Genomic DNA, 22,281 nt, shown 5'->3' with positions numbered 1-22,281 from the left:
CTGAAAAAAATTAAATCTTTGCTAAGTTCAATTTTTAAAAAGTTGGTTAGGGCTTCCCTGGTGGTGCAGTGGTTAAAGATCTGCCTGCAAATGCAGGGGACACAGGTTAGATCCCTGGTCTGGGAAGATCCCACATGCTGTGGAGCAACTAAGTCCATGCGCCACAACTACTGAAGCCCGCACACCTAGAGCCCGTGCTCCACAACAAGAGAAGCCACCGCAATGAGAAGCCCGTGGACCACAACGAAGAGTAGCCCCTGCTCGCCGCAATTAGAGAAAGCCCGCATGCAGCAACAAAGACCCAACGCAGCCAAAAATAAAAATTAAAAAAAAAAAAAAGTTGGTTAGTAAGCACTATTATGGACACCTGACTCAAAATGTAACCTACTGGGGAAGTAGGACCAGACGATCAGTAGGTTTTCTAGTTGGTTGGTTGTTTCCAAAAGGATTACTGGGATCCTTAGAGATCACAAAGGTTCCTAAGGTCAGTTCACAGGATTCATTTTCAGACTTTTAAAAGGACTGCCAATTGCCATGATTTTCTAATTTCTCTTACCTCCTCTTTCTGCATTTACAGCTGACTCCACTGAATCAACACACACTTCCATAAGAAACCCATTTGCTGCTCCTAAAATATACAGAGAACAATGAAATTTCATGATGATACTATCCATCCAGACCACGCGACCACAGATATTTTACATTTTGCTGCCAAAATCCAAATGTCTAATGGACCTAGAGACTGTCAAACAGAGTGAAGTAAGTCAGAAAGAGAAAAACAAATATCATATATTAATGCATATATGTGGAACCTAGAAAAATGGTACACATGAACTGGTTTGCAAGGCAGAAATAGAGACACAGATGTAGAGAACAAACGCATGGACACCAAGGGGGTAAGCGGCAGGGGTTGGGGTGGTGGTGCGATGAATTGGGAGATTGGGGTTGACACGTATACACTAATATGTATAAAACATAACTAATAAAAACCTGCTGTATAAAAAAATAAATTACATTAAAAAAAAAGAAATTATACTGAGAAAAATATACACTGAATGCCAAGTTAATCTTCCTAAAACACAGACCTCATCATCACATTCCAGGTCAAGATTCTTTCGATGGCTTCTCAACACCTGCAGAATATGTTTAAACTTCTTCATAAGGTATGTATATTTAAGAGCAGGGATGGATCTCAAATCCTGACCAGACAACTGATTTGTGTGATTCTAGACAAATTACTTAGCCTAAGTTTTCTATAAAACAGAGTAGGTTTTAGTACCTACCTCAGAGTAGTGAGGATAAAATGAGATAATTCATTTCAAGTGTATAGTACCCACTAAGTATACAAAAAGTACTAGTTGTCATTAATTAACTATACATTATTTCCTCTATATGCCTCAAGTTCCCCCTGATCCCCATCCCTGCTCTTGGTTATGCCATCTCCTCAATCCACAGTGCTTCCAGCTCTATCTTTGAATGCTAAAATCTTCCAAGGTTCATGTCAAATCACATTTCCATGATATTTTCTCTCTCCCAAAGTAGGAAATTGTATCTCCCTTTTCTGAACTCATATAACTCTTCATAAACTGTATGTTCCTCTTTAAAGCACTAACTCATCTCTTTAAAACATTATTTTCTCATATTATTATTTATGTAGATAGGTGTCTGATCACTCTTACTTGACCTAAACTTCCTAAGTAAAGTCTTTATGTGAGAAATCTTTATTATTACCCACAGTAAGTACATTGTCTACCACAGTACACAATAGACACACGAAGATTTACTAAAGGCTGAATATTTATAAATTCATAAAAATTCATGTATTTACACTAAAGAGTGTGATGAAAACAGAGTTTTGAATTTTTTCTGTAAGTTAAGCACATACTGTTTTAAAAAAATTAAAACTACTGAATGCATACTTAATAATGCCTAAAAGAATGTTCACCACATACTGATAATTGTTACTACTAGGTGGTGAGATTTAAAGTTACTTTTACTTTCTTCTTTTTACTTTTCTATACTGCTTGATTCTTCTACCCGATGTTGCTTTTATAGTTTTTTTTAAAATCAATTTTCAACTTGAAAAACAAAAGTCTATCATCCACTAACATCAAACTGTAACTGCCTCATTTATTTAGGAGAAGACTATCAGAAAGAGCTAAGTGACACTCTGTGCCCTTAACCAACAGCACTGCATTAATTCCATGGTTTTCCTGATAGCCACCCACACCAGCTGTCAGATCAATCTAACTGAACAGTGCTGCAGGGTTACCATTTGCCTCACACAAGAAAACACCTTGGTGGGAATTCCCTGGCAGTCCAGTGGTTAGGACTCGGCGTTTTCACTGCCAGGGCCCGGGTTCAATACCTGGTAGGGGAAATAAGATCCCGAAATCTCGTGGCTCAACCTTGGCCAGGAGAGGGTGGGGATGCACACTTACAGAACAAACTTACAGTTACCAGGGGAGAAGGATGGGGGGGAGGGACAGACTGGAAGTTTGGGATTGACATGTACACGCTGCTATATTTAAAATAGATAACCAACAGGACCTACTGTATCGCACAGGGAACTCTGCTCAATACTCTGGAATAACATAAATGGGAAAAGAATTTGAAAAGAGTAGATACATGAAAATGTATAGCTGAATCACTCTGCTGTACACCTGAAACTAACACAACATTGTTAATCTACTCTACTCCAATATAAAATAAAAATTAAAAAAAAAGAGTAAGGCAATTGTCCTAAAAAAGGAAGTTATTTGTAGGGATCAAAGAAGAGAACATTTGTTTGGAGCAGCAGTTCTCAAAGTGGGGTAGTCCAGTTAACTCTGAACTAGGGCACTCTAACACACTTTCAGAGTCCGTACAGTGAAAATTATTTTCATAGTAATACTGAGACTTTGCCTTTTTCACTCTCATTCTCTCACAAGTGGAGTGGAATTTTGGGGAGGCTACTTGACCTGTCAGATTGAATGCAGAAGCAGGTATGAGAATTCCATTTAGCCAGATGTTAAAGAGATCTGCAAAAATACAAAAACATTGGCACTATTCTCACTATTTTTTGTTTGCTCAGGAAAATGGTGATATTTTTTCATAAAAAATGTTAACATGTAATGGGTTTATTATGTTTTTTTCTAGTTAATAAATATTTTTTTAAATTCCTGTTTGATAAAATAAAAATAAAATTTAAAAATTTCCTGTTTTAATTTCTAACGTGGACAATATCGATAGATTTAACCTATATAAATAAAAGGTCTTTGAGGGTCTGAATAATTTTAAGAGGGCCAAGGGGTCTTGAGATTAAAAAGTTTGAGAACTGCTAGTTTGGAGGAACCAAGAGTTTACGGAGGACGGACCTGCCAAATTCCCTAACACCTGCCATGCCAGCGCACCCTGGCCCGTTAGGAAGAACTCCGGGCTTGGGGCAGCTAAGCTCTGCCACTTGGGAGGGGTGTGGCTTTAGGGACAATCCTCGACCCCGCCGTAGAAGCTACAGGCTATTAAGCGGTCCCCACAGGTTTGGCACTGAGCTCAGCGCTCGACACTGAACCATCACAGCGGTGCCGTGAGGGCGTACTGGTATCCTCAGTGGAGAAGGGAAAAGCGAGGCGGAGAGAAGTTAACCAACTTGAATACGGTCGCACGACGAGATGTGGTGGCGCCGGGATTCGAACCTATATATCTGGCTCCAGAGCCGGGCCACTCTCGCCACCAGCCCCCGGGTTTCCACACGTTTAAAGCCGGAATGACAGAATATACCAAACGGGGGCGAAGGGGGGGCGGGTGCTGAGAGGAGAGAGGAAAGTACTTCCAGGGAAATCGCGATTAATCCACTGGCCAGAACCGCCGCCGGGCCCAGCCCTCACCCGGGAGCGAAGTCGGCCGACCGCCCCCTCCCCGCCCCCTTCCGCACCCGCCTTCCCGGACGGTATCCGCGCTCGCTTCCGCCCGGACGAGGCTGCCTGCCTCTTCATGCTCCACGCGTTCCTCCCACGTGCGTCTTCGGTTTCCACTCAAGAGTCCGGGTTCCAGCGCGCGCAAGCAGACAGGCGCGTCCTCACGGCTGCGCACACCCCAGCGCGTCCCCGACTTCCACGCCCCAGCAGCCCCCGCGAAAGCCCAGGAGCTAGCGCAGGCGCAGTCACTGCTCGCCCCGGCCTTCTGAAAAGGAGGGGCTCGTTCTGCGTGACCCGGTAGTGCTTCTCCAGTCGGTGGCGGAGAAAGGAGACCAGGGAGTGCAGGAGTGAGGAGGTGGCAGTTGTGCACTGCTCATAGTATGCAGCGATTACTCTTTCCGCCCTTGAAGGCAGTGATGGGGAGCCCGTGTCTCCGGCTCTTGATTCCTGGGGCGGCGCCTAGAACACAGGTACCGCACAGCAGCGGACTGAGTCGCGGAAGCTGGCATGGGGTGAAAGGGCCAGTACAGAGAGAATAATTCTCACATGTCACGTTTCCGTAGCTCCTTGGAGTTCACGACGCATTTACTTATGTCTAGGGCCCCTGAGTTCGGATCTGGACTTACCACTTAGTAGCTGTGGGCTATTAGCCAAGTTGGGTAACCTTTCTGTGCCTCAATTTATTCATCTGCAAAATGGGGATAATAGCACCTACTTCATAAGGGTTGTTGCATTAAATAATTTAATATACATAGAGGCTTAGCACATAGTAAAAGCTCAGTGATTTTTACCCATATATTTGATTTTTGCTCAAAGCTCCCGGATAGTCAGGTTAGGGACTATAACCCCATTCTACAGAGAAAAGTAAATTGAGGCTTAACTTGTCTAAAGTTACTTAGTTAATTAGAAGCAGGATAGGGAAAACATGGGTGTTTGGACTTTTAGGGATAGAGTCAGGAGAGGGCGTTTATTTGCTGAACTAATAATTATTGCGTGATTAATATGCGTTAGGAACTGTGAAAGAAAAGATAAAATACCAAAAGTTTCCTGCCTTAGAGGAAGTCACAGTTCATTCATTTGTAACTGATTTGTCAAATCTTTATTAAGGTCTTGTTATGTAAGGGGACTGTGTTTGAAATGAAGTGTGCAAGAGGGAAAGAGCCAGACTGACTAGACATTGCTGTCCCATAGCTCATAGCTTAGTGGGAGATGGAGACAAACCTCTGTGTACTGAGTGGTACATTACAGTGTGTGATGGAGAGGTATAGTGTGCTGGGAGAGTGACCTGTTGCAGATGTGGGGGAGTCTGGGAATACTTCCTAGAGGAGGTGACATCTAAGCTGAGATCTGCAGGAGGTATTATCAGTCAGGGGACCAGTAGTGCCCCGGTCAGAGAAAAATCATATTTAAAGACCCATAGGAGAGGGCTTCCTTGGTGGCTCCATGGTTGGGAGTCCGCCTGCCGATGCAGGAGAGACGGGTTCGTGCCCTGGTCCGGGAAGGTCCCACATGCCGTGGAGCGGCTGGGCCCATGAGCCATGGCCGCTGAGCCTGTGCGTCCGGAGCCTGTGCTCTGCAACGGGAGAGGCCACAACAGTGAGAGGCCCGTGTACAGCAAAAAAAAAAAAAAAAAAAAGACCCATAGGAGAAATAAAATAATCCATATTTAGGTGTAGAGTTAAGTCTGGGGGAAATATGCAGAGACCAGAAGGTTCAGGTGGTGTGGGGATGGATTGGAGGCAGTTGGGAGTGGATGTAGTCCAGATAAGAGATGATGATTTAGCAGGGCAGTAGCAGTGGAAATGGGGCCATTCAGGGTACTCCACACCAGACAGAGATTGAGTGTGAGTAGCAGTGGAGTGAAGCCTTTCCCTCTTTCTCCAGTTGTAATTTGTCTGTCTTGATCCTTAGTGTGGTTGCAGCTGTGGGATCAGGCGCCCCTTGAGGCCAGGGCAATACAGCACCATCTCTGAAGTAGCTTTGCAACCTGGAAGGGGTACAGTGTCCCAACCTTCAAAAGCTGCTGAGCGGGTGGTGGGCCGATGGCTCCTGGTCTGCAGTGGAACAGTGGCTGGAGCAGTTATTCTTGGTGGAGTAACTAGGTGAGTAGTTTGTTCATAGTGAGTCAGCTATTTGAGTCATCATTAAAGTGCAGGATGATGGAGGGGGAAGGGACCTTAGAAATCATTTCATCTAGCTCCCTCATTTTACGTATGCAGAAACTGAGGCCTACAGAGGGAACAGGTCTGATGGCTTGCCCAGCCCTACAACAGTTTAGGGTTTTACTAGTAGAAGCCCTTCATAAAGACTGGTTCAGGTCTTACCTGTTAGCTGTGCATTGTTTGTGTATATTTCCCCCTACAATCAGAGTTCAAATTTGTCACAAAAATTTTTGTACAGTTTGTTTGAATTAAGTGCAGATAAGTTCCATACCTCTCAGTTGGTTCCTATGCATGCCTGTTAGGTCTCTTTAAATCTATAAAGAGATTTTATAGATTTGGATTCTACTCCCTCCACCTCTCCCACCCGCTTTGCAGTTTTTTTGTTGTAGAAGAAACCCAAGTCATTTGTCCTTTTGGATTTTCTCACAGTCTAGATTTTGCTGATTGCATACTTATGTTGTTTAACATGTTCCATTGTCCCCTGTATTTCCTGTAAACCACGTGTTGCTTGATCAGATTCAGGTTGGGGGGCAGGGGGCAAAATACTTCATAGGTTATTAGAACATTCATAAATATCTGGTGTCTATTAGAGATGTCAACAGCCATTGATGATCATTGCCTAAATACATTATTTCACTAGAGTTGCAAAATTGTAATAGGTATTTTATTAGCTCAACTATAAAGAGAAACTTTCATCAGCAATTTGGTTATCCTAAGGTACAATGTATTCGGAAAGGCAAGATAAACACTTGATTCCTTTCCTTTTATTTACCAATTTTCAAAATAAGAAATTGGTTCCTAAGCACTCTCCAAAGGTGACCAGTAAAGTGAGTTTTTAAGTATTAGGAGCTCCTAGTTTTAAATATATTTGATATGTTTCAATCTGTTGTACTGAGATTTGCCCAAATTGTCCCATCTTTAGTCAGTGGGAACCTCTTCAGACTGGCTCCAGAGTCTTTTTGACAGGACCCTAGTAACCTTTGATTCCTTGCTTTCTGTTAAGATGTTCCAGGTTTGTCGTGTACATTTCCTGCCTCAGACCAGAAATCAGCTTTTTTACTTTTGGAATCCTGACCCCTTTTGGTGAAAATACTTTATAGTGTTAATAAAGTATGTGTTCCTCAAATTCTCTCCACATTCCCTGTGCCCTTATTTCAAAATACCTATGTGTTATATAGGCTGTTATGGGAAACTGCAACAAATTTGAGTTGTATTGTCTTTAAATTCACTCAATAACCTAAACCGATTTATATCTGTAGCAGTCTCTTCTCCCTGTGTAAATGGTATTGGTTGGGGCTTCCCTGGTGGTGCAGTGGTTAAGAATCTGCCTGCCAATGCAGGGGGCACAGGTTCGAGCCCTGGTCCGGGAAGATCCCACATGCCGTGGAGCAGCTAAGCCCGTGCGCCACAACTACTGAGCCTGCACTCTAGAGCCCGCAAGCCACGACTACTGAGCCCGCATGCCACAACTACTAAGCTCGCACGCCTAGAGCCCGTGCTCCGCAACAAGAGAAGCCTCTGCAATGGAAGCCCGCGCACTGCAACCAAGAGTAGCCCCCGCTCACTGCAACTAGAGAAAGCCCGCGTGCAGCAACGAAGACCCAGTGCAGCCAAAAAATTAATTAATTAATTAAAAAAATAAAATAATATTGGTTATGCATTTAGGACACATTTCTTTCGTCTAAGGGTTGGTTTTATCTGTTAAGGAATGCTAGTGAAAGAAGTAAGGAGAGTTTAATGAAATAGTACAAGGAGTAAAGAAATTTGTACCTGATAGCTGCTTCTGACAAAATTCTAAGCAGTAAGAAGAGAGCAAGTTGTCAAAAGAGGAAACGATGAAACGATGTGTTTACCTTTATAGGGGTCAAGTTCAGATCCACTTGCTGCTGTAAACCATTTATGAATAATCCAGTGTGGTGCACACACATATACACACTCAAGTTTAATACACTCAGATTTCTTTCCTATCTTAAGGTTGACAGAGTCTGGCCTCTCAATGGTAGACTGGCATTTAATAAAGGGGATAAAGCCACCTACAAGCCAGGAAGAATGGGAAGCAGAATTCCAAAAATATCAGCAGTTTCCAGAATTTAAAATGTAAGTATTATAGAAAATCGGGTAAACTTCCCAGTGGGCCCACGCAATCTTTTGCTTATTTAAACATTTCAGAATGTTTAGGTTCCCCGATTTTTCGATATTTGGCTCAGTTATGTTTAGCGAGCTCCCTACGCTAAACCTCCAATTCCACAGTGATTCTGGGGTGGCCGATGAGGAAGAGGGCAGACCAGTCAAGCTTTAAAACCGAGAATGTTCCTGCATTCTGTCAGGAAATAAAAATTAGATGAACTTTTTTCTCTTTCTTATTTTTGACGTCCCTTTTCACCCAGCTTGAATCATGATATGACGCTGGCAGAATTCAAGTTCATCTGGTACATGGAGTACTCACACCGAATGTGGGGTCGCCTTGTAGGCCTCGCATACATCCTGCCTGCTGCCTACTTTTGGAGAAAGGGCTGGCTCACGCATGGCCTGAAAGGACGTGTTCTTGCCCTCTGTGGTTTAGTTTGCTTCCAGGTGAGATTTACTCAAGTTTGGGAAACCAGAGATGTTCTCAGGAGCCTCCAAGGTGGCATTGTTTTTAATGAAGTAATCTTTGAAACAGTGTAACAGAGTGGGTAAGAGCATGGATTTTAGTGTCACAGGCCTGGTTTCAAGGCCCAGCTCTGTCACTTAGTAGGGCATGTTGTCTAACCTCTGTAGGCTGTGCTTTCCTTACCTGTAAATGGGGACAATAATAGAACCTACCACTTAGGTTCTGTGAATATTAAGTGAGATCATGCATGAAAGTGCTTAGAGTAGTGCCTGGAATCAGTAAGCACTCAGTAAATATGTTTTTATGTCACAAGAATTAGAGTTCCTTTTCCATTATGGCTTTCTTCCTGGGTTCTTGTATCCTCCCTTTTTCTAACTTGCCTGCTCTATGGGGAAGTGGGATCCCTATACTAGAATGGCTATAGAAGCAAATAGGGAAATTCCAGAAGAGAGAAACATTCTGTGGGATAAAGAATCTTAGAATACAGATGTAGCTGAGAGCTGAAAGTATAAATGGTGATTAAAATTATATAAGTTGAACTTCTCTCTTTTCTTAAGGAAAAGAGCTTTGAATGACTCCCACAGTTAAGGGGTTAGGGAAGCCTGAGAGCCAAGGAAGGGAGTGTTAGAGAAGACACATGTGAGTATTTGGGTCAAGGTATACAGGCCCTAAGGGAGAGTCTCAGAGCATCAAAGAAATACCAAAATTTGATCAGGAGGAAGCTAATTGGTTGATTTAACTCAAAGTGGTAAGAATACGAACCAATGAAAAGGAATTAAGGAGGGAGATGTAAGAGACAAAATAAAGGCGATAGAAAAAGATAATAAAGAGTTAGACATTAATAAAAATCTAATAGAAACTAGGGAGGATTGGTGAAACAAAGTGAAAGTTTGTTTCAGAATTAAAAAGAAAAATAAAACCTACTTAAGATAGACTTCCAGGGAGGCAAAAATTTGAAGATGGCAAGGGGAGGAAAGTGAGGGCTGGCAAATCACACTGTATACTCCCTCATCTTCCAGTGTCCTGTGCAGATGAAATCACAATAATTAGAACATCTAGGGTAGTCTTGAAGGGGGAAAGAAATACCCAAAAAGACTTCCTGAGGAGTATATATTTAGAAAAGGTGGGATCCTCCCATCTCTTTAACATGATTATTGGCTGGGGAGAGTCAGGGTGAAAGGGTACCTTATCTGATATGACTAGAACTGACAGTTGTTTGGTTACTTGAAAAAGTCAGTTAAAACAGGGAATCATAGAATAATAATACATACCTTAAACTTTTCAACTTAAACATGTACTTTCATTACCATTTTTTTAAAAGAGGAGTAGAAATTTAGACACTTTCAAACCAATTTGCCTGAAAAGCCTTATAGATTTTTATGACTTCCCCCCAAACTTTAGAATTGTCTTTTTCCACCTAACATGACAGTAATTGTTTTTAAGCAGTTATCTTTGTCAGGTTTCTCCAAAGCATCTAGTTTTTGTAAAATCAGCTGTCTTTTTACTTTCATATTTCACTGGTTTACATAATGTTAAATTATGCCAAGTATTTGTAAGCTTTTGCCCAAATACACTTTTGTGTACTTTTCTATATTTGGCTTCTACTTCAATAAAATGTTATTCTAAACAGTGGTGTAGTATTTTTGGTGCTGTATGTGGAAATTGGGTAGGTCTCAATTCCTGGGATACTGGGGATATGGGAGGGTATGGAAAGGAGGAGTTAGGTGGGAGTACTCACTTTCTCAGAGAGTAAAGTTGAATAAACAGCTTCAACCTTGTTTTGTTTGCCTCTTCTCTTTTTGGTTGCAGGGCCTGTTGGGATGGTATATGGTGAAAAGTGGCTTAGCAGAGAAACCAGATTCCCATGACATCCCTCGGGTCAGTCAGTACCGCCTTGCCGCCCACCTGGGATCGGCCCTTGTGCTTTATTGCGCCAGCTTGTGGACCTCTTTCTCGCTGCTGCTACCTCAGCACAAGGTGAAGTCAGTCTGTATTGTTTACCACATCTGTACAGATGCTGACAGGGTCAGAGAAATGGAAATTCTGGTACTAATGGGAAGTTATTTGTCAAAATGCATGCATTCCCTTAGTAACACCTATCAGTTTTACCAGAAGCTAGATATAACCAAAGTTTAGAGAAACACTGAACTTTGGGACTCTGGATAGCTTTGGGACGGCAAAGTAAAAACTGCAATTATTCTTTTGGGCTGGAGCAGCTTATTCAAAGGAGAATTAGTATAGGTGCCAAATATTTTGTCAGCATTGCCTATCAAGAAAGATGAAAAGATGAATTTTAGAAAAAGGAAAGAGTACCAACAACAAGAGATACCCCAACCACTTTACTTCTGACTCCCAGAGGGATGATGGATGGAGAGGTGAGGAAGACCAGAACGAGAGCTATTTGTAGACCTTTAGTGGTGTGCAAGAGTGACGTTGAGTTGTTTGTTCTTTATGTGGGGACCCTACCATTCAGCAAATCTAACAAAATAGTAAACCATAGTGATCTTGCTTAAAAGTATTTTCTCTGTACGCTGATTAAAGGAAAACACTAGGTATTTTTAAAATGAGTATTATTTTAGGTATTAAAGTCATGGTTGGCCTGGATAACCTGTTCATGGAGTGAAGTTTAGGATGATAGTAGGACCTTTAAATAGAATCATCCAGTAGGTACTTGGAGCCAGTGGTCTGGATCCCAATAAGGACAGGAGATGTTGACTTGGCAGTCATCCCACAGGGAAGCCAGGTGGGGCTGAAACATTGGTATAGTAGGTAATCCACACCTGAGTAGTTCCTGTTCCTCTTACTTTCAAAGGCAGACTTCTAAAATGAATTGAGTACATCTGTAGCTATACATCCTGACAACCCATTCTTGTTTTCCAGTTCTTGTCATCTGGCTTCCCCACCCACCCCTATATATACCCAGCCACACATTCACCTCCACACTTATACACATGCCCATACTCTCCTAAATACTCTCTACCGAATGGTACTCTTAAAGGTTACCAATGACTTTTTAATTATTGTTTTTCTCTTTTTGTTTATTTATATTCTGCACTAATTACAGAAAGGATTTGAGATGCTAGTCAACCACATAGAACTGTGCTGTCCAGCACAGTAGCTGCTAGCCACATGTGGCTATTTAAATTCTAATTAAAATTAAATAAAATTAACTTTATATAAACAAACTTGTTATCTACTTAAACTTTAAATAAAATTAACTTTTAAAAAAATTTTCAGTTGCTCTAGCCTTATTTTAGATCCTCATTAGCCACATATTGGCCAGCACAGATAACAGAACATTTCCATCATCACAGAAAATTCCAGTGGACAGTGCTGATACACCGTCCTACAAAATCTTAGTAATGATGCCTAACTCTTCACATACTAGATTGTAAATCATTGGAGGGCAGCACTCTGACATTCCTTTGTATCTTTATGGTTATCTGTGTATAAAGTTCTTACTAAATATTTGTTGATTCACTGATTATTATCACAAGTTGGCTACAGTAAAAATAAAAACAAATTTTGGCTTTACCCAAAACACTAAATGCAAGAATCTACTCTAGGCATTTTATGTAGTTTCGATTCTGATTATATTTGCTAAACATGAATTATTACACACAGCATGAAAATCCAGTTCTGTACTTTAAGTCACATCACTTTAACCATGGTGAAGTGTTTTCCCGTGAACAATGCAGATCATTCAGTTACTGAACAGATATATATTGAATACCTATATGCCAACTACTGGGCTAGGATTACTATAATAAGCAAGTCAGATGGCAGTTCCTGCCTTCACAAAACTTACAAGATAGCAGGGAAGACAAATAGTAAATGTATAAATTTAATAAAATTTAGATAGAATAAAATAGAATATCTGCTGGGAGTACTGAACCTAGTCTAGGGGTCAGAGAAGATCTGACCTCAGATTGTCTCTGGGGTTTGGCCTTGGAGATCTCTGCTGCCTTTCATAGTTCCTGCATTCAGTTTATCTGTGCGATTTTCTTTTATTATTTAGTTGCCTGAAACGCGTCAACTCCTGAGGTTGAGACGATTTGCTCATGGAACTGCAGGCCTGGTGTTCCTTACGGCTCTCTCAGGTAGGACTCTTCTTATCAAAGATGGCCTAGCTTCATTCCACATTCAGGTGGGATTTCTTGCCTAATGCTTTCCTCCTGTATCTTTATATTTCCTTTTCATACCTGCCTCTGTCATATACCACCATCTTCATCCTCTTTTTATTCCTTCCTCCCTTCCCCAAATCCTGCTTTCCAGTTGGTTGAACAAAAATATTGAGTATCTATCTGGGTCCAGACTGTCTAGGTTCAAATCCTGGCTTTACCACTTGTGAACTACATGACCTTGGACAAGCTATGTAACCTCTCTGGGCTTCATGACCTCATCTATAAACTGGGGAAGATGATAATAGTTTGAGTAATATATGTGAAGTGCTTAGCACCTCACATGTAGCAAAGGCTATGTAAGTGTTAGCTGTTGTTATTATATATACATTATTGTTATTATTATTTTTGGCTGCGTTGGGTCTCTGTTGCTGTGCGTGGGCTTTCTCTAGTTGCAGCGAGCAGGGGCTACTCTTCATTGCGATGCGTGGGCTTCTTATTGCAGTGGCTTCTCTTGTTGCAGAGCATAGGCTATCGGTATGCGGGCTTCAGTAGTTGCAGCACATGGGCCCTAGAGTGCGTGGACTTCAGTAGTTGCGGTGTGCAGGCTGTAGGGCACGTGGGCTTCAGCAGTTGTGGCTCACGGGCTTAGTTGCTCCGCAGCATGTTGGACCTTCCTGGAGCAGGGATTGAACCCGTGTCCCCTGCATTGGCAGGCGAATTCTTAACCACTGTGCCACCAGGGAAGTCCCGACATTATTGTTATTTGTTATTATTACACTACACCAAGATGGGTCCAACAAAAGCCTGTCCTCAAAGATGGCCTTAGATGGGGAGTTTACTGGGACAAAGAGACTAACACAGATCTTTATCATTCTTCAAATTACACCTCTAGCTCTCTTACTCCGGAACTGCCCTATACAATTATCAGTAGCCTCATGTGACTATTTAAACTTAAGTTACTTAAAAGTAAATAAAATTTAAAGTTTAGTTTCTCATTCACATTAGCCACATTTCAAGTGCTCAGTAGCCACGTGGGTGGCTAGCAGCCACTGTACTGGATGGATGACAGATATAGAACATTTCCATCATCTTAGAAAGTTTGATTGGACAGCACAGCTCTAAATAAAACCATCAAACCAGTGATCCACCCAAACCTCCTCCCCTTTTTTTGGTGGAAGAACATGAATTTTGACTTTATAAATGCCATTTATAAAAATAAGGAATGTGACTTAACAAACCTGAATCTTTGATCATAACTAATGGATCAGTTATCCATTGAATTCATGGATATATTCTTTGTGTGTTTACCCAGGATTTAGTTTATAAGATTTTTTTGAGCACTTGAGGAAGACAGATAATAAACAACAAAACATAACATGTCAGATAATGTTCGGTGCTTCAAAGAAAAATAAAGCAAGATAAGGGGATAGAGGTGGGCTGGGGGAGGGCTATCTTATGCAGTATAGGATAACTGGGGAGATCTCTTTGATAAGGTGACATTTGAGTGGAGACTTGAGGAAGTGAAGGAGTAAATTAACTAGTTCCAGAATAGATGAGTAGTTCTCAGTTGGGGAGGTAAGCAGGACATCACAATCACTAAGGGAACTTTTCTAAACTAATATGCCTCCTCTAGAGCTTCTAGTCCACCCCTCTAGGGGAGGCATCCCAGAATCTTGGGGTGGGAATAGGTAAGGATGCAGGGGTTTTTTGTTTTTTTTTAAGTTTCCATGGTGATTGTGATATATATTCCCTGTTTGAGAACCTGTGCTATTGATCTTTCTATTCTCTGACTATTCCTTTTGTCTAACTCTGGGATAATAAACATTTTCTATGTCAGAACTAGTATTTGATCTTTGATCTCTTCTTTCTTTCATTTTAATAAATACTTTTTACCTTGGAATACAGGGGCTTTTGTGGCAGGGCTGGATGCTGGGCTTGTTTACAACTCCTTCCCCAAGATGGGAGAATCTTGGATCCCAGAGGATCTCTTTACCTTCTCCCCTCTCCTGCGGAATGTTTTCGAGAATCCCACCACGGTGCAGTTTGATCACCGGATTCTGGTAAGTCTGGCTGGTGGTTACTGGCTACTAAGGACAGGGAGCCTCTTACAGACTCTGCGGTGTCTGAAGCACTGATGGCAACGCTGAGACGGTAGAGTGGGAATCAGATTTCCTTTTCTTTTTAGAAGAAATTTAGTACCAGTTTTCTGATGTGACGTTTTTGTCTTAATTACCCACACCCCTCTAGCCAAATTCTGACTTTCAGGATACTGCCACCTTCTAAAAGTTCAAATATGCCTTTTATCATCTGGCAAATGATTAACTCCCCTCAATCCTGCACTTGCATAGGAGAGTCATTTTAGCAAAACTGAGGCCGAGTAGAGAAGAGAGTACAAAGACAGTGGTTGCTGAACACACAGCTGTCAGGGCTGAACCAAGACCCCAGGAAGCTAAGAGCATCATAAATACTCATTTTATTTAAGCTAATATTTATTAAGGGCCTGCTATAAGATCAGCTTGGTGGCCTGGGCACGATAAATTGGAGCAGGGAAAGATCAGCAGCAAGGAGACCCGGGAGAAGCAGTAGTGCTATTGTAGTAATGCCGTGAGAATGATGGGGTTCAGGGCTTAATGGTGGGACTGGGATTGAGAAGCTTGGTGAATCTGAGAGAGGTTGTAGGGAATAGAAGACTGGCTGCAGGAATAAAGGTAAAGAAGGATCAAAGGAGATCCCAGAGTTTCTTCTGTGGCATGTTTAAAACACACCAGCAGAAATGGGACTATTGGAATGAGTGTTGAGCTAGAGACAGAGGATGTCATCAGACTGAGGTACGTTGAGTGTGAGATGATAGTAGTGCACCCAGAGAGAGGCCCAGGGGCCTCATATCCAGATGGAATGCTGGGGCTTGGGCAAGTTACCTTGTGTGGGCTCAGTCCCCACTGCCACACAGCATTTTGGAATAAGTCAGGTCTGGTTGAAATTGTCATCGTGGACAGCTCTGAAAAGGAAAAGAAATGAAATTGGTATAGAAAATGATAGAAAAACATTCTGCTTGACATCATGGAAGGGGGATGGAAACCTTCCTGCCAGCTGCAGACTCTTTCTGAAGAGGTGGAAATGAAAAGGAGACTTCAGATCATTTTTAGCCCTAGCTGGCAGCACCACCACCTCCTCTAGTCACAGCCCAGGGAAACAATAACCCTCGTGTGCTGGTGTTAGCCCTGTTTTAAAAATACAGGATTGGAGTAGAGATAAAATTAGCGATAAGGATGAAAAGAATAATTTAAAAACCGAGGGCCACACGTGGGGGACACCCACATTGGAAGGTGGATAAGATTGCTGAGTGTGTATAAAGTGGTACGTGCAGAAACTTTAGGTGGAGCCATGCCTGGCTGGCATTGAAGTGGCAAACAGAAGAGGAGCGTGGAAGAAGCTGAGGAGGAGTAATCAGGTGGTCCTCTGCCTGGGAGGGGAAAGTGCTTAGTGGTTATTCAGTGGATCTGGTGGAGTTACCTGTAAGGTGAGCAGAAACCAGGAGGGTGGGACATTTCTTCCTGGCACTTGATGAGACACTTTCCTCCCTGCAGGGAATCACTTCAGTTGCTGCCATTACAGCACTCTACTTCCTCTCCCGGAGAATTCCCCTTCCTCGAAGGACCAAGATAGCAGCAGTGACTCTGCTAGCTTTGGCTTACACACAGGTATAAACCACTTCTTTTTGTTCTGAAGGTGTCCTCAAAACAAAATTTAGGAAGAAAGGTGACAGACTAGGAGAAAATATTTTCAATATTTATAGTAGACTAAAAGGTTAACAACCAGAAAATAAGTAAAGGATATTGATACACAATTCTCACAAGAGGAATGATGAATGGCCAATAAATATGAAAAGCTGTTTAGCCTCACCTATGATCAGAGAGGAACAAATTAAAGCAATGTGTGCCATTTTGTACCTGTCAGATTGGAAAAAAATGAAAAAAAAAGGTAAGCAGATGTTGGCATGGGTATAGGAAAATGGATACCTTTGTATATTCTTAGCGAGAGCATGAGTTGGTATAGCTCTTTTTAGTTGGCGTTTGGCAATATCTTTTGAAGTGTTAAATGTTTAATCCTTTCATCAAGCATATTGACTTATTAATGCCTGCTCTGTCCAAGGAAATTCATTGTGGAATTACTGTGATAGTGAAAAATTGGAAACAGCCTAAATAAACATCTATGGTATATCCATACTGTGGAATACTGTACTGTAGTTTAAAATAATAAGATCTCAAGACATACATTAAGTGGAGAAAAGCAAGTGACAGAACAATATAGTTTTTTAAAAGCACCAAGTTGTTTTTCTATAAACATGTATACAAAAGTATAGGTGTGTAGAAACTGATAACAGTGGCTAGCTTTGGGGAGGAGAACTGGGCTAGATGAAGGATAATTAAAAGGAATTTTAGCTTTATCTAATTTGTTTGAATTTCCTTTGTTTTAAGTCTACTTGTGAAATTTAACAATATATGTTTTAATGTTCTGATGGGAGAATGTGGAGGATTTGTGTATCTGGTTATCCATGCCAGTCATTTCAGCTCTGCATATGTGGTTCCTACTTGGCTTACTGCTTTCTTTCCTTTGTAACAGGTGGGCTTGGGCATTAGCACTCTGCTGATGTACGTCCCAACTCCTTTGGCTGCCACTCACCAGTCAGGCTCCCTGGCTGTTCTCAGTGCTGCCCTTTGGCTCATGAGTGAACTCCGAAGAGTCCCAAAATAATTCTCAAGGATCAGCTTCCTAGGACTGAAACTGTGCTTCTGAGAGATTATCATCAGAGAACACAAGAACTTGAACTTTTCTGAGAGGATGACCTTGGTATACCAAGTGGTTTCCAAATTGATCAAGTTATTTAAATTGTTTGCCTGTTTTTGGGACAGTCACTGAATCAAGAAAGTCATTAAGTATGGTTATGCTAAAGGTTCCTTTTTAAATCCATTACTTTTTGTGTTGAAAATCGGATTTAATGTAGAGAAAGACTTGTCTGTCATTTGCTTCTTAACAGCCTCTGTCTCAGGATTCTTAAATGTTGACAAGCTGTTGGTTCTACATGCATAATCTCTGTCTCCTTGACTTCCTGAGTCCTGGATTCTGCCTATGTAGAAATTCTTTATGGTCTCAACTTCACTTCCATCACGTAAAGATTCAAAGGGATAGATTGGCATACCCTAAAGTAGCCAGATAGCCTTCAGCAGGAAATAGCTGCTGTCTTCTAGTGTTCTGATTTTCAAAACTGGGGAAAGCACTAACCTAGATCCTCCTGAGATAGGGCTGTTACATTACTAGGTGAGATGAATGGAATACAGTATAAATCAGTTCCTGAAAGGGTTTCTCAACAGCCTCATGGATAAGAAAAATATGGCCTTGATGGTATAGTACATGGACATCTATTCAGGTATTTAAACAAACTGTTGATTAATGAATGTGTGATTTTGGCCTCTATTGATATTTCACAGGGCTCTTATTCAACTTTATTTTTTAAATCAGCAGTTTGAATGAAGGCATCAGAAAGATTTGAGAGTGGAGCAACCCAACATTGCTGATGTAATAGAAGACAATTACAACTCAAAACAGTTCCAGAGTGGCACCATGAAGATGAAATTAAACAGGTCATAAATGTAGCATCTTCATTTAAATTATAAATAGCGTGTATAAATTTGGGGTAGAGAAAACTGGCTTATCATTTTATATCAAAAAAACTTAGGGGAGGGACTTCAGTTGGACACAGGCTTGACATGAACCAGCCATGGGATGACACTGATAAAAATTAGTGGTGTTTCAGATTTTATCAATAGAAGTGTCACAGCCATGGTCAGAAGACCTCAATGCAAATGCTGCATTTCACTCTGGGTACCACATTTTTTAAGGAGGATATATATCCAGACAAAGGGACCAGGATGGTGAGGAGTCCAGAACGTGTGTCACACAGGGAATACTTGAAGGAACTAGGGGTATTCAGCTGGAGGAGAACGTTCAGAGAGAAAACAAGAATCCTGCCCTTGAGAAGTTGAAGCCCCTTCATGCAGAAGAAGGAAGGAGCTTCCTTTGTGCTGCAGAGCTGGGAGCAGTGCGTGAAAGTTGCAGAAAGTTAGTTTTTAGTTTTGTAGAAGGCAGGAGTCAATTGGACCAAATCAAATGCCCACGAGGGTCAGGCTGGTGCTGAGTGGCAAACTGGAGAGCACGTACCTGAATAAGGGACTACACTGCTGCTGAGTGCTGGCCTCTTGCTGCTCTGCAGGTCCAGAGTTGTCAGATCTGATTTTTCAAAGAAACTAAACATCCAGATTTTTATGTGAATGCTCTCAAGTCTTTTAGAACATTATGCAGGCTAAACAGATCTGGGAGCCATAAATGACCTAAGATTTGCCCCTGTACAATCGCTGGACTAATGATCTCAGTTCCCTTTCAACTCCAATATTCTCTGGGTTTCAGTGTGACCAACAGTGTATCATTCTCAAATGGTTCTTAGCAAAATACAATTAGTTTGATTCTTAAAGAGTCCTGCCCCCTGGAGCTGGTTCCCAACTTCTCTCATGTTAGAATCTTTCAGAATCCTATCCCCAGCCTCAGCCAAGACCAATTAAATCACAATCTCTGAAAGCAGTAATAAGCAAATTCCCCATGTGATTCTGATGTGCAAAGTTTGTGAACCACTGCCCTAGGCCTTAGTAGCCTAGTTACCTTAGAAAGTTTTGACCAGTTTATTCCCATTCCCTCCAAATTTCCACCCCACCCTATCATCTCATTTAATCTGCTTTGTTGATCCCGTTAGTGTGCTAATGGGGTATCACCTCTTCTAGATAGAATTCTCTAAAGAAGGGGAGCTGCAGTCACTGGGGCAGGTTGCCATACCATCATCTCCTGATCCCCAAATTAAGGTTGTTCTTAGTTAACAACGGAGTCTGCAGAGGGCAGCCTGATCCAACTCAAAGAACCACATGCTAATGCTGCTACTGTTCCCTCCAAAAAAGGAGCACTGAATGAATTCAATAAGTTTAAGTTGCAGATGTTTTACTTCATTGTTTCTTTTATTAAAGATGAGTAAGTTTGGAAAAACAGATCTGGTTGCATTGAGTGATATAACTGTATTATGCCCATCTATGAGCTCCTGGTGAATGGATATTATCGGAATTATTTTTGTTTGCATTATTCCCAGCACCAGACACATACCAAATATTGCACGAATGAATGGAAAATGGATGATTACAAACTCATGTCCCAGACACTGCTTTCAAAATAAGTCATCATACCTAGAAGATGAAACGGATTTCCCTTAATATTTTCAAAAGTCTCTCAACAATTCTGTCAGTTGTTTTTAAAATATCAAAGGAGATTAATACACCTGGCTTTCTTAATCAACCCAGAATAGCTTTGTCTTTAACTTAGACTGACAAATGCTGTCCATTTTGGCAGCGGTAATATTAGCCACTGCCTAAAGTGATGCTGGCTGCAAAGACCAACACTGATGATCATAATAGCAGGATAGCCAGTTTATCTTCAGCAATCCTTCCAGTCCTGGCATCAATGGTGGGTTGTATACTGGCATATTTCACATATATACCCATGTCCCTGCATAAGAATGCATCCCCTCTCTAATATGCATTGCACATTTTGTTCAACACTGATTTAACAGTATTTATCAGAATTTCAAGAACTGTTCAGTAAAACTATTATTTAATGTGAAGTGTTAGAAAAACATACAAGCTTAGCAACCCCCAAAAGTGATGCCATGCAGGCAGCCTTTGGTTTTTTAAAGCAAAAAGGGAGTTTTTAGTTGTGGATCATAATAAAAAGATGTCTTTCAACACTGCAGGATCCAATGCTCAAGGCAGAAATCATGGAGGAGACAAGGCATATACTTCAGGACTGCAACTAAAGGGGAATTGTAGGATAAGAATTTCAAACACAGCATAATGACAAATTCCAGAAATCAAAGTGTTTGGGACCCTTGCTAGCAGAGAAAGATTTTTATGAAGCTAGTTAGGGCCAGAGCCTTCACCATCAGCAGTCTTCAGAGGCTAAACTCTGGCAGGTGCTCTGTAGGAGGGGCTGCTTAGGAAAGTATCAGGGCTACTTTACACTGGAGAAGTGGAGAGTGGAGAGGAGTGGTAGGCTGCCACAGGGCATATGAGTGGCTTCACTACTTAAACAGGAGAGGCTCAGCTTGCCTGAAGTGATGCGTACGTGGCTATAATCATCCTGTGATTCTGAAATTTTTTTCCATTTTGGTCTTTATAAAAATGGCAAGCAACGATTGAATACATTTTAAAAGTAGAAAGCCCTTTAAAAGTATGGGTAATGATTCAATTTTACAAATAAAACGGTATTATTGCTCAGACTTCCAGAGAAACAAAATGGTCAATGGATGTATTCCTCCTCTGTCCCTCTAATAATGGTACTGAGAAATAATGAAATATTAGGGGGAAAAGGAAACGTGTAATAATATAAGGGAAGTGTATTCGGATATTAAAAAAAAAAGAGTCCTCATTTTTTAACAAATATATTTTATAATACCAACAAATCCTCACAAATTTGTCAGAGCATACGGCCCTAGTGGCAGGACTTGAAATTAGCATAACCTGAGACTAGTTTGGGAGAATTTGAAACATTTGCTGCTACTTCTACCTTAATTCTTAATTCCAACTGAAGTTTCATCACATACCACAGCAAAAAGGGAAATTAGATGCTAGTTCTGAATTCGTTTGAAAAGAAGTCTAAAAACAGCAAGAAGAAACAGCACTCTGTTTCTGTAAGGGAGTCTAGGAACTGCCCAATAATTACAACCAAGTTCCTTAATGAGGTAGCTCTAATAAACATTTATATCTTAAATAATTTAGATTGTAACCATAACATGAATTGCTTGGATGCTGTGGTTAAGAAAATTGTACAAAATTAAGCAAATTGTTTAAAAAAGAGATGTCTAAAATTTTAAATTATTGAAAGATATGAAGCTAGAATGGATGTAGTGAAAACCTGATACTATTTTTAACAAAGCACTTCTTTCATATTTTATTCCTAAATGTGAGCAATCACCAATGAGTATCAGAAGCGGTTATAAAGATTGCACATGGTTAGTTGCAGTCAGCTGTATTATATATATTGTGTTGAAACACAGAGTCTTGCAAGAAGATTCTGTCAATGATCATTTCATTGTATTACTACTGTTCTGGGTGTCAATTTCATCATCCGTAAAATCATGGGGGTTAACCAGAAATCTCTAAAGTCTCAGCTTTAAAAATCTCATTTTCTGGAGATTGGTTCAAGATGGAGTAGAAAGACCTGCTGTCACTCCCTCTTGCAAGAGCACCAGAAACAAAACTAACTGCTGAACAAGCATCGACAGGAAGACACTGGAACTCACCAAAAAAAGATATCCCATACCCAAAGACAAAGGAGAAGCCACAATGAGACGGTAGGAGGGGCACAATCATAATAAAATCAAATTCCATAACTGCTGGATGGGTGATTCACAA

General features: G+C 41.1%; 3 protein-coding genes across 18 annotated transcripts in view; 1 reads left to right on the top strand and 2 right to left on the bottom strand.

Annotated features, from left to right (window-relative positions):
- CUTC (cutC copper transporter) overlaps positions 1-4,121 on the bottom strand; it is a 42,094-nt gene extending 37,973 nt beyond the window's left edge. For 7 of the 8 annotated variants that reach the window (XM_027112287.1, XM_027112282.1, XM_027112283.1 and 4 more), the window contains exons 1-2: positions 3,914-4,083; positions 557-628 (exon numbers count right to left, since the gene is read on the bottom strand). In XM_027112287.1, the coding sequence (XP_026968088.1) occupies positions 557-628; positions 3,914-3,974 (133 nt within the window). In that variant the 5' untranslated portion in view covers positions 3,975-4,083. Of the gene's footprint in view, positions 1-556; positions 629-3,913 lie in introns of all 8 variants that reach the window. The other variant, XM_027112286.1, reaches the window with a different exon arrangement.
- A 42-nt stretch (positions 4,122-4,163) lies between these two features.
- Positions 4,164-19,868, top strand: COX15 (cytochrome c oxidase assembly factor COX15). Of its 3 annotated transcripts, XR_003433878.1 has the most exons (10): positions 4,164-4,366; positions 5,808-5,998; positions 8,033-8,155; positions 8,446-8,632; positions 10,461-10,628; positions 12,670-12,751; positions 14,681-14,835; positions 16,363-16,476; positions 17,399-18,203; positions 18,296-19,866. XR_003433878.1 is itself a non-coding variant. In XM_027112278.1 (9 exons), exons 1-9 carry the CDS (start codon positions 4,277-4,279, stop codon positions 18,305-18,307), a joined length of 1,122 nt encoding a protein of 373 aa, XP_026968079.1. In that variant the 5' UTR covers positions 4,164-4,276; the 3' UTR covers positions 18,308-19,868. The 3 variants fall into 3 exon arrangements, 2 of the variants coding, with proteins under 2 accessions (XP_026968079.1, XP_026968077.1); XM_027112278.1 differs by lacking the exon at positions 17,399-18,203 and having other exon boundaries at positions 18,296-19,868; XM_027112276.1 differs by having other exon boundaries at positions 17,399-19,866.
- ENTPD7 (ectonucleoside triphosphate diphosphohydrolase 7) overlaps positions 5,443-22,281 on the bottom strand; it is an 82,226-nt gene continuing 65,387 nt past the window's right edge. For 6 of the 7 annotated variants that reach the window (XR_003433871.1, XR_003433873.1, XR_003433872.1 and 3 more), the window contains 3 exons: positions 15,694-15,773; positions 10,390-10,463; positions 9,372-9,674 (listed from right to left, as the gene is read on the bottom strand). The gene's annotated coding sequence lies outside the window, so the exon portion shown is untranslated. Of the gene's footprint in view, positions 5,470-9,371; positions 9,675-10,389; positions 10,464-15,693; positions 15,774-22,281 lie in introns of those variants that run through there. The other variant, XR_003433875.1, reaches the window with a different exon arrangement.

Source organism: Aethalodelphis obliquidens, unplaced genomic scaffold (genome assembly GCF_003676395.1).
Source record: "Aethalodelphis obliquidens isolate GAN/ISIS:26980383/991018 unplaced genomic scaffold, ASM367639v1 scaffold11, whole genome shotgun sequence".
NCBI lineage: Eukaryota > Metazoa > Chordata > Mammalia > Artiodactyla > Delphinidae > Aethalodelphis > Aethalodelphis obliquidens.
This window is presented reverse-complemented; position numbering and strand designations above follow the sequence as displayed.

Bases quoted from the DNA above. Each gene is read 5' to 3' on its own strand.
- COX15 (XM_027112276.1), top strand. From the start codon at position 4,277: ATGCAGCGATTACTCTTTCCGCCCTTGAAGGCAGTGATGGGGAGCCCG. The intron at 8,156-8,445 runs GTAAGTATTATA...CTTTTCACCCAG, and splicing joins CAGTTTCCAGAATTTAAAAT to CTTGAATCATGATATGACGC. The intron at 8,633-10,460 runs GTGAGATTTACT...TTTTGGTTGCAG, and splicing joins GTGGTTTAGTTTGCTTCCAG to GGCCTGTTGGGATGGTATAT.